Source organism: Fragaria vesca, linkage group LG5 (genome assembly GCF_000184155.1).
Source record: "Fragaria vesca subsp. vesca linkage group LG5, FraVesHawaii_1.0, whole genome shotgun sequence".
Lineage (NCBI taxonomy): Eukaryota > Viridiplantae > Streptophyta > Magnoliopsida > Rosales > Rosaceae > Fragaria > Fragaria vesca.
The window spans coordinates 8812860-8824368 of NC_020495.1; the positions used below are offsets into that span (position 1 = coordinate 8812860).

Below are 11509 nucleotides of genomic sequence, written 5' to 3' on the forward strand. Positions count from 1 at the left end.
ATGCTAGGTCGTTTAAACTGAACACAAAATTATAACTTGGGATGATGCTATATATATACTTCCTTTTTTTTTTCTTTTTCCTTTTTTTAATAAATTGAGTAGCAGATCTAGTAAAGTATGTGTATTTAATGAATGAATTGGGTATTTAGTGAATAAGTGATGTATTTTAAATAAGGATATTGTAGGAAGGTTAGGTATATATGTGTATCTAGTAAAATGTTAAAATAATAAAGTCAATAGGTGATGTATTAAGAATGAGATGTGTATCTAGTAATTATAGATGTGTTAATAAAATTTCTCTATTACCCTTGATTAATAGTTTTATATAAATTCTTATTTTTTTTGCGTCTTAATAAAGTGTAAATCTAATATATTTTAAACAGTTTTGTGATAAATTTTCTATGCACTTCTGTCAACCAAAAAAAAATATTCAAGCCCACCCCATATACAAATTCTGGATCCCCCACTGGATGATAGAGGAGCCAGCTACTTTGTTAACAGAGAAATTGTTTCTATATATGAAGAAAGCCGAAGTGCCAGAATTTAAATCGTTATTTTTAATGGTCGAGAAATTAAGAGGGCTAAGCGGATACGACACGTGGCTAGGCTGCGGTCTAGTCCTCCGCAAGCAGGGGGTCCACCGTTTAAAATCTGGGATGCACCTGAATTTAAACCGTTGGATGTTTTTTAATTAATGGTCGAGATTTTAAGCGGGCTAGAGGGATACGACACATGGCTAGATGGAATCTCCTGTGCCCTGGTCTTACCGGCCTCCTCTATTTTCTTTAGGCCTCAATTTCTTTTGGGCCCAGTCCGTCGCATATAAAAGGTAACAGCCCACTACATTCACTGGCGCGGAATATAAAACTGGTTGAAGCGGAGAGAGTCGGTAGCAAATGGAGGACGAGGGAGGAGAGAGGTCGAGCTTCGTCATCCGAATTTCCTCAATCTTTTCTTTTTCCCCAAAATATTACAGAAATGGAAAATAAATCAAACTTTCCTGAGCTTAATTACCTCAAAATCTATATTCACTTTGTTAATCCGGAGATCGAAGCTAGAAAGAGCTGGATTTCGAGCTAGATTGAAGCCATTGTGTTGCGTGTGCTTTCTACTGATCACGCTTTTAGTTTTCGTAGTTTTGGATTTTGTGCTATCTCTAGGGCCAGGTTGAGGTTGAACTCTTTGATTTTCGATCACTGTTTTTGTATTTGAGCTGGAATTGATGTGGTGCTATTTGTGGAAACTTCTAGGCTGTAGTGGTTGCTAAATGTTAAACTATTTAAAGAAGTTATCGCGGTCTCGAAATCAGCTTTGATCTTAATTGGTTAGAAATTTGGTGTCGATGTGATTAAAAGAGAGGATGTTCGCGAAGACTCAAGTTTGTGTCGATTGGTGTAATGAACTAGTGAGGCTTAATTAGTTAATTTGGCCAGGCAAATGGGAATAGCCGAATTGATTCGGATATACCGATATAGTTTTCCAATAAAAAGGAAAAAGTGTATGTTTCTAAATTGATGCAGTGACTTGTCTTCCATCATATGCATCTCCCTATTGTTAATCACATAGTTCTCATTTATAAAGGGAAGCAAATCAACATAGTTTCTTTACTTAATTACAAACAGTACTATCTCTGCTTGGCTGCAGCAGCAGCTACAATTAAGTGGTACGTTTAGAACTGAGCTTTCTAATAAAATGATGTAGAACGTTCATCATACATTGAAATTGGGTTTTAAGAGTTTTCTTTAGAAAATGATTCCAAGAATACTTCCCTTGATGTTCATCATACATGTCTTAATACTTCAATATATTGAACGTTCATCATACATGTCTTAATACTTCCCTTGATGTTATTTGGTCTTATTTTGGTCTATCGAGTAAGATCATTTTTCACACTCGTATTGAATTTTTTATGAACTTTTATTGTTATATCATTTGTTGTCCTTGCCTTTTTTTTTCTTTTCTTTTTTGAAAACTTGGCATAATTTGTAGGATTGAAGCGAAAAAATGGGTGATCGTTACAAATTATTCATTGTTTGTATGAGTTTAATGATGCACGTTTCTTCATGAAATTTAACATGATTGTGATAAAATGTAGGCAGTTGCCTATTACTAATATCGTGTCACTTGAAACAAAGATAGAATAGAGATTTACTAGAACAAGCTATTAAAGGAAAGATGAAGAGTAAAACTTGATGAAATAAGGGTGATCATTGTCATCATCTTCATTAAAAGAACAGATCAATTCAAATTTTGTACAATTGTTCCTAATGAAGAACAGATCAATTCTCAGTTTGTACAACTCAAAACAAGGTGTATTTTGTACTGCAACTCTGGTCTATCTCCTTGACTCATTGGTCCCCTAATATATTGGCTGCTGCATGTATGGTAACTCTGTTGCCTTTGGAACTGCACAGCATGATAACCTTGTTGCCTCAACATTGTTGGCTTTGGTGAAGAAAGGATGCTGAAGTGCTTCCTCTGCGCTAGGCCTCTTTGCAGGGTCCCAAGATAACAGAGAGCCAATGAGATCGAGAGCCGATTGGCTTGCATTTGGAATGCATGCTCGAAGACCACAACCTTTCTCCGGCTCAAATTTGGGAACGTTCATCAGTCTTCCCATCCATGAATCGTTAGTCGGAGCCCCAATAACTTCACATATCTTCTGTAGCTGATGTGCAGAACTCTCACCCCTAAACAGTGGAAACATCATAAACAACTCTGCTAGGATGGTCCCTGCAGCCCACATATCCACTTTCTCATCATAAACAAAGGGCCGACACCTCTCGTCTTTCTCATAACTTCGAATCAGCATCTCGGGGGCCCGATAGAACCTTGTAGTCACATAGTGATTGAACGGCCCCCTCGAATCAATCTGAGTAGCAGCACCGAGATCAGATATCTTGAGGACTCTCTTGTTCACCAAAAGGTTCGCCGGCTTCAAGTCCCTATGCATGAAGCGGCCCTCGATATGCATAAAGTCGAGGCCTTGAAAGAGTTGAAAGCTCAGTGTTCGTACTTCAGCCTCCGAAAACGGGACTCCCAAGCACAACCTTTGCCGGATGAGATCATGAAGGCTTCCCTCCATGTACTCCATAGCAAGGTACACGGTTTCTTCCGTGTACACAACCTTCTTGAGACTCACGATCGTCGGGTGCTCCAAGAAATCAAGAGCATGGATTTCCTGTACATATTCTGAAGGATCGGGATTCTTGATCTCTTTCAGAGCCACCGTCTGACCGGTTTCCCTTGTTGGAACTTAGTGTGGGATAGAATCCCACGTTGAAGAAGAACTACTTGCTTGGTTGTTTTTAAACAAACACCCATGTGAGCAAGTGATTGGGTGGAATTGCCTAGAGTGGGCTTGATGGGCTTTCAAAATGATATATATATATATATATATATATATATTTATATAAAGTCATAGATGGGTCATGGGCCTCTTTGGGCTTTGGAAAAATTAAATCTGATTATAATTTTTGAATTAATAATTTTATTCATTTTTATTATTTTTGGATAACACCAAAGGTGATAACTGTTGGTGACAGTTACAACTTTTTGAACAGTTTTACCTGTTCGAATTTGACTTTATATAAGGACGACACTGTGGTCGTTGTTATCCATCGAAAATTCATCTCTTCTTCTTCCTCCCCAAATCGACTTTTCTGAAACATAAAGTAAATTCGCCAGGGACAAGTTCTTGTGCAAGAACTTGTACCAGATAGTTGTATCCTCAAGATAGACGTCCGAAACTGCAGCACAAGTGGGGACGAATTTCTGTCTTAGGTCACTGCAAAGCAGGCCTCTATCTGAATCAAGTTAGTGTTTTCAATCTCAATTTCATTGTTGTTATTGTCTATTGTTGGTTTCGATTCAATTATACTGTTATATATATCTTGTTTGTAATCGTGATATTTGATTGGCCCTAACATCCCTGTCGACGGCCTTGTACACCCTCCCAAACGATCCCTCACCCACAATATCAATGATATCATACTTCTTTTCGATCTCCATGGATAGAAAATCTAAGGAAACCTCTCAAGAAAAGAATTGGAAACCAAGAAATCACTCTCACACTCCCACTACTGAAACTGGGATGAAGGAATGAAGAGCAGAAGGGGTCTATTCATAATCTCTGATTGAGAATTGGAAACTCAGATACCACTGAGTCTCACACTCCCAGTCGAATTGGGATCAGTAATGCGGAGCAGTGGAGCCTATTTATAATCTCCCATCACTCCCCTTTCCCACTGCTATAGGGATCGAACCCAAATCCAAATCCTATAAGGATTCAGCAAGGGTATTTTTGTCATTTCCGGTTCAGTTGGCGTCAGAGATCGAAGCTTCCAACGGCACCGTTTTCCCAAACTAGACAGGTTGTCTTCATGTCTTGACTTGGACCCCACGAAGGATTTTCCGAAGCCACGCGTCAAAACAAGATTGGCGGTTACCCACGCGAGCCAGTTTCCACAACGCGCTTTTCAGCGCGTGACATAAACGCACTTCGCTCGCGTCTATAATACGAGTAACGCAACGGTGTCGTTATAATTTTTCACTTCCTCTCTCTTTTTGGAATCCCCAAATCAAATTTCCCAAACCAAAACCAAACCCTAGCAGCCCAAAGCTGTTGAGCCATGATTCTTGACCTATATAAACCCCGCAGGGCTTGATTTTCAATCCCGCAATCACAAATTTCGCGGTGGTTTCGATTTCGGGGGTCATTGGAGACGAACACAGCTCGCAATTGTTCCCGGAGCAATCGAATCCAATCGGCGATTCCGCTTCCACGGTCCGTCGTCGTTTCGCTGTCCCGATCGATTCCGCAGCTCTCTGATTCTTTCAGAGTCGTTTCAAGCATCGCGAAGGCTTTGTTCGTCGCAATTGCAGAGGGTTTTTCCAATTGCCTCTGAGATTTTTGAGATTCGGTTCGAATCTGCGGCGATCAATCGGCGGAGGTTTGCAGGAGGATTATCTGGAGCGAAGGATCAAATCGGTGATCGGAGAAGAGTTAGGGTTTCGGCGTGCAAGGGAGATTGGAGGCCTTCTCTGCGGCGGTTTGAATCGTTTGATCTCAGTAGAGTAATCGGAGGAAGATAAAGAAAAAAGAAAAAGAAAATAAGAGCTTGAATTTTTGTACTGTTTGATTAATTTTCCTTTGGAGTTTAATATAAGGCCTTTATAATTTTTTGAAAGGCCTTTGATTATCTTCGTTGGGTGTTTGTTCTTGTTGTGGTGTTATACCTTATTTCTTATTTGGAAGAAAAGAATATTTTACCATGGCGGTTTACTATAAATTTAAGAGTGCAAGAGATTATGATTCTATTGCTATGGACGGTCCTTTCATCTCAGTTGGTATACTCAAAGAAAAAATATTTGAATCCAAGCATTTAGGGAGGGGTACTGATTTCGACCTTGTGGTCACCAATGCCCAGACCAATGAAGGTTGGTTCGATTTAGTTTTAGTTATTCCCTTCTTAACATCTTTTTCTAATTGAAATATGGGTCCTGGGAGTGTGAGTTGATTGAAATATATGGTTTTCAAAACTATTTTCGGTTTGTGTATAATTTTAAGTGATCTTAGATATCTAGAAGGATGTCATATTGCTACACTTAAGCAGTTCATATTTGGTTTGATTTAGTTTTTGCTATTCCTTAGCTTTTCTCTAATTGAGATATGGGTCCTGGGAGTGTAGTTTTAGTTATTCCCTTAGCTTTTCTCTAATTGAGATATGGGTCCTGGGAGTGTCAGTTGATTGGTAATCTATGATTTTGGGGTTAAGTGTTCTTAGGTAGCTATATACTTATTCAGAACTGAACAAGGATGTTGTATGGCTACACAAGAGTTCACATTTAGCTCACTGGTTGGCACCATGTACCTTCAATCTAGAGTGACTTCATACATGTCTTCACGATTTTTATTGAATGGTCCAAGTTCTGTTGGCCGGTACAGAATGTACAAAATTGGCTATCAAAACTTTGTGAGAATTGGATCATTCTTAGATGGGACAGGTTCTGTGAGATTGAAATATGGGTCGCTGAAAATGGTTAATCTGACTTTAGTTGCCTAGGAATGATGGAATACGCCTTTGGAAAATGCTTTTTGGTGGCTTTTATCGATTCTTTTCATAGATTATTGTTATGCAGTGTTTTTTGTAGTCTTCATGTTCTATGTTGTCAAATTTCAGAGTATCTTGATGATGCAACGTTGATTCCAAAAAATACCTCAGTTTTAATTCGCCGTGTACCTGGACGCCCCCGCATGCCCATTGTTACTGATCCAGAGTACTATCTCAGATCCTTTTAATCCTTCTATTACTTGAGTTTAGTTATCTTGCTGTGAGGTTCATTTGAATTTCAAGTTGGTAGGATAGTTTGTCATAGTGTATCACAAACCTGTGTTTATTGGTAGTCCCTTTGGAGTGTGACCAAGTAGTTAGGACCCTTTTATTTTTTACTGTTGGTTGAGTTGGCCATTTATATCTATTTCAATGCAGGCATAGAGTGGAAGATGTGATAGAGAACACTGAACCGGAAAAGACTAGCTTTCTGGGAGCTGGTTCCTCTGTGAATGTGAGCTTTAGTATATTAGAGCCTTTGAGTTTGCTTTTTGCAATCAGATGGATATTTAGTGACTGTTTATTTTCACGTTACAGCCTGAGCCAGACTGGGATGATCTTGGGGGTGATTTGTATGAAATTCCTGAAGTTATGCCAGTGCAGCCAAGTTATGCGGTTCCGGATATTCCACCAACAAATAAAGCTGATGAGGATAGCAAGCTTAAGGCTCTAATTGACACCCCAGTATTAGACTGGCAACAGTATGTTATTTTCAGTTCTATTATCGTGGCTGTGTGATATCATAGTAGGGGTTTTCATCGCTCGTATTGAATGCTTATTGTGCTGTATTTGCAGTCAAGGTCCTGAAGGTTTTGGCCCTGGTAGAGGTTTTGGCCGGGGTATGAATGGAAGAATGGGTGGACGCGGTTTTGGTGAGTCTTTTATGGTTGTGTTTATTTTTCATTTATATAAAAACTTTGTCTCTCCCCCTCTCCCACTTTTAGATGATATTGATATCTTTTCGTTCTTGTGCTTGATTAAGGTCGAACAGGAGTGTTTGAGAAGAAAACTCCTCCACAGGGCTATATATGTCACAGGTGTAAGGTTCCTGGTATGTTCGTGTGACCTTTTTAAATATAAACCTTGTTGTTTGTTTTCTGATCAATGATTATTTCTTGACGGTGCTTCTATTTGACACTTTCGTTTGTATTCAGGTCATTTTATTCAGCACTGCCCTACAAATGGTGATCCAAATTATGACATCAAAAGAGTGAAGGCACCCACTGGCATTCCCAGGTCCATGTTGCAAGCAACCCCAGAAGGCTCATATGCATTGCCAAGTGGGGCTGTTGCTGTATTGAGGCCAAATGAGTATGCCCCATTCTGTGCTCTAGACTTCATACGTTTTATGTTTGTGTGTCGGTTGCTTATATGAAAACTTACTATAATATCTGGTATACAATCACAGGGCTGCTTTTGAGAAAGAGATTGAAGGTTTACCCTCTACGCGTTCTGTTGGTGATCTACCACCTGAGCTACACTGCCCCTTGTGCAAGGAAGTGATGAAAGATGCTGTTTTAACGAGCAAGTGTTGCTTTAAGAGCTTTTGTGACAAGTGTAAGTTATAGTGCGATTTTCATCGTCTCTTTTGAGGTTATGTTTTTCTTTTTTTAATGGAAGAACTTAAACTTTTTTCTTTTAAAAAAAAAAACATTTTTGTTGCTTACCCTTTATGTGGCAAATTTTAGCATCTGAAGCATTAACTTTTTTATGCTTCTTTATTATACCGTTTGGACTTACTCTAGCTCGCATTTATAATCAGGTATAAGGAATTACATTACCTCAAAGTCAGTGTGTGTCTGTGGGGATACAAATACACTTGCAGATGATCTACTACCGAATAAGACTCTCAGGGATGCAATCAATCGAATTTTGGAGTCTGGTAACAGTAGTACTGATAACGCTGGCAGTGCTTTCCAAGTTCAAGGTCTGTACTTTGACGATGTGCTTTCTATTCCTGTTTCAGTGAAAATAATCATATACCGTTAATGTTACAATTTTGGGTTTATAATTTTCAGATATGGAGTCTGCGCGCTGCCCACTACCCAAGATTCCTTCCCCTACTTTATCTGCTGCATCAAAGGGAGAAAATCAGCCTTCACCTCTGAATGAAGCTCTGAAGACACAGGAGATTGTAGATGAGGTGAAACCTGTTCTTGCCCCACAGCAGATGTCAGAAAATGTGAGGAATACAAAAATAGGAGATGCATCTGAAGCTACACATGAGTCAATGAGTGTAAAGGAACCTGCATCCCAAGGGAGTGCTCCCCTGGTTGACGAAGAAGTGCAGCAGAGGCTGGCCTCCGTGGAGGCAGGTAATGTATCTCTGGTGTTATTAGTATGGTCCTCTGTGTGTGTTCATTCACGTCTTGTTCTGTTTGCTCGACTTACAGGAGTTGGATGGATGTACGCAAACATTTAGTTAAAGTAATTTTGTTTTGCTTTTTCACAAAGAGAGCTGTTGTGGTTATTGAATGGTTTTTTGTTTTTTATATTTTTCAGGAAAGAAAAGGAAAAAGAAGAAAGTTCGCATGCCTGCAAACGGTGTGACTTCTTCTCTCTGTTACATAAACAACTTGGTTTTGTGTCCTATTGAATCTTTCTTACTGTATGTAGTGGGAATTAAGCATTTTCATCCTTGTGGTTGTTTCCTTAAATGCAGAAATGCAATGGAAGACTCCTCAAGACCTTGCAGCTGAGAACTACATGATGCATATGGGCCCCTCTACTTATAATCCATACTGGAATGGCATGCAACCTGGCATGGGCATGGATGGCTATATGCCACCATATGGTGCTCCTATGCCGTATATGGGGTATGGAATGGGCCCTATGGACATGCCATTTGGGGGTCCTTTCCCACCTGATTCATTTGGTGGTCAAGGTTATATGATGCCTATGGTTCCACCTCAGAGGTATATGTCCTTCTCAATTCTGTCTCACACTCTATTTGTTCTTGCACTTTCACAATGGATGTCATTATGGTGTTCTTGGGTATGTGTTGAGAACAGTCTTCCCTTTTTCTTCTTTTCTTTTTCCCTTTTTGTTTGGTCATTTGTTGTGGTTAACAACATTGTGCTTCGAAGTTTTCCTTGAGAGGAGGGTCTGTATAGCCTGTGGGTTACTGGTGGAGCCAATGCCCTAACAGTGCTGTTTTACATGGACCAGATAAAATAGGGTGCTTCCTTGGATTGCCAGTAGCTATTACATGCCAATTTTCTGTTTCTCCCTTTTCATTTTTCAAAATAGAGTCCTTTCAGTCCTTTGGGCTAATGTCCGTCTAATTTTTTTTAACGTTATACAGGGATCTTGCTGACTTTGGTATGGGTATGGGCATGAATGGGATGAATGTTGGACCTCCTCCTATCATGAGCAGAGAGGAATTTGAGGCTCGGAAAGCAGATTTGAGGAGGAAGCGTGAAAATGAGAGACCGGGCCAAAGGTAAGTTTGAAAGTTTTGATTTTATTTTGGACATGGGAACTGTGGAGCTCGGTAGATATCTTTATTTACATGATTTATAATATTTCAGCAGGGAATTCTCCAAAGATCGGGACTATGGAAGGGAAGTTGGCGGTGATGGCGATGTGCCTCCAATGAAGTCCAAATCTGTACGTCTTTATTGTGCCAATTTCCCTCTCTTCTTATCATTTGTGTACTGCAGCACCAGGTCCATTAGTTTTTTGTCAAGAATTTTGCAAGGAGACACCAAGTTGGCAATAGACCACCAATTTGGCCAGATAACAACGCCCTTCTCCTTTATTGACGAAATCAGAAAAAGAAAATTTGTATTGTTGCTGCAGTTGGGGGGAAATGGTCTAGGATTTATTAAACCATTTTTTCTCAGAAGTAATTTATTTTTCTTTCAGTCTTTTATTTTTATTTTTTATCTTCCTATTATGCTCCATTTGATCATGCGGAGAGAACATGATCTAGTTTGTCTCTTCCAAGTGTGCGGTAATTTTAATTGCCGGATTGGAGCACACAGGGAAACTGGCCTAGCTTCTCCACAAACCTGAGGTCATGTTAATCCCATTGTTCCAACAAAATATTTACCATGGATCAAAATTTTACCCCACAACAAGGAGAAAGGAAAAAAATTACTCTCCCCGAAAGTGTTGCAATTGGAAGTCTGGGGTTATGTTTGAATTGTGCACTGGTCCTAGATGTTCTTACTTTGGTGCTTTTTTACAGAAGGAAAAAAAAATTGTTTTTCCATGAAAATACAAATTAACAATGTCCCAAAGTAAAAATCTGTATTGTACCCAATAGTTATAGTAAAAACACAAGTTTGTAATAATTTTTTACACAAGTTCTAGTTTGTCTTGGCAGCTTGCCACGTGTGAGACTGTGTTTTCGCAATTTTGACTTGGTGGGTTTTTGTGGTTAATGTGCAGAAGTCTTCTCTAGCCCGATCTCCAAGCCCAGATTCCAGGGACCGCGACCACCATCGCCACCACCGATACGAGAGGTCCTCTCCTGAACCCAGAGACCGAGACCGAAGAGCTTCACGTGACCTCGTCGACCCACTCCCCCCACCCCGCCCTCCCAAGAGAAAACCCGACCACCACCACGACCGTGACCGTGACCGAGAACGAGAGCCCCAGCGGGAAAGCGCCAAGGACCACGACTACTACGACGACGACAAGCCCCGCCAGAAACGTCACCGTTCCGAGTCTTCCTCGTCGAAACCCGCCGCTACTGAAAGTGCAGCACCGCAGTCAAAGCCTAGCTCAGCCAAGTCCGCGGCTGAAATTGCTTCAGCCAAGAGCAAGGCCAGCGTGTTCTCCAGGATCAGCTTCCCTGAGGGCGAAGGGAACAAGAAGAGGAAGAGCTCTCCTGCCGCAAAGGAGACGGCGGGTGGCGGCTCGAAGGAGGTGGCGAATGGATTCCACGACCATGAGTATAGCAAGTCTGCTAAGGTTGCTGCTTCTGCTGCGGCTGTGAGTACAACTAGCAGGAAGAGTACGACCAGTGCTGTGAGCTCTCCTGCTGTGGACTACGAGTCTAGCGACGACGATAGGCACTTTAAGAGGAAGAAGAAGTCGTCGAGGTACGCGGAGGCTTCGCCGCAGGAGGTGCAGGTGGAGGAAGAGCCGTCGAGGCACTCTAGAGGTTCCAGGGATCGAGAGCGGGAGCATAGGCGGCAGAGATAGATAGTTAGATTGAGCATCCTAGGGCATAATTGTTCATGCATTCTGCTGCTGCTGCCTGATACTCTCTTTGGGCCTTTTGGGCTTTATTTGATTGTATTGATATATATGTAACTGAGCCCATGGGCTGTGGCTATGTTTCTAGTTCTTTGTTTCGGGAACGTTTCTGGAATTTGATGTTTTGGATTATTGAAGATAGTACAATATGAATAAAAGTCGTGTGCAAGCTAAACTCGCACTTGTCA

At 40.7% G+C, this 11509-nt stretch overlaps 2 protein-coding genes across 2 annotated transcripts; one reads left to right on the forward strand and one right to left on the reverse strand.

The window, feature by feature from the left end:
• Positions 1-2359: 2359 nt before the first annotated feature.
• Positions 2360-4011, reverse strand: LOC101295139 (cyclin-dependent kinase F-4-like). The gene is made up of 2 exons (XM_004301132.1): positions 3928-4011; positions 2360-3232 (listed from the first exon to the last, which is right to left on the reverse strand). The coding sequence occupies exons 1-2, from the start codon at positions 4009-4011 to the stop codon at positions 2360-2362; spliced, it is 957 nt and encodes a 318-aa protein (XP_004301180.1).
• Positions 4012-5082: 1071 nt separating this feature from the next.
• LOC101297148 lies at positions 5083-11509 on the forward strand. The gene is made up of 15 exons (XM_004299369.1): positions 5083-5439; positions 6183-6279; positions 6492-6567; positions 6651-6814; positions 6909-6985; positions 7096-7164; positions 7268-7424; positions 7522-7670; positions 7876-8040; positions 8132-8428; positions 8616-8657; positions 8776-9028; positions 9418-9555; positions 9647-9722; positions 10509-11509. Exons 1-15 carry the CDS (start codon positions 5274-5276, stop codon positions 11265-11267), a joined length of 2685 nt encoding a protein of 894 aa, XP_004299417.1. The 5' UTR covers positions 5083-5273; the 3' UTR covers positions 11268-11509.

Coding starts and splice junctions, on each gene's coding strand:
- LOC101295139 (XM_004301132.1), bottom strand. CDS start 4,011: ATGGAGATCGAAAAGAAGTATGATATCATTGATATTGTGGGTGAGGGA. Junction 3,233..3,927: donor ACAAGGCCGTCGACAGGGAT/GTTAGGGCCAAT, acceptor GAAACCGGTCAG/ACGGTGGCTCTGAAAGAGAT.
- LOC101297148 (XM_004299369.1), top strand. CDS start 5,274: ATGGCGGTTTACTATAAATTTAAGAGTGCAAGAGATTATGATTCTATT. Junction 5,440..6,182: donor CAATGCCCAGACCAATGAAG/GTTGGTTCGATT, acceptor GTCAAATTTCAG/AGTATCTTGATGATGCAACG. Junction 9,029..9,417: donor CCTATGGTTCCACCTCAGAG/GTATATGTCCTT, acceptor AACGTTATACAG/GGATCTTGCTGACTTTGGTA.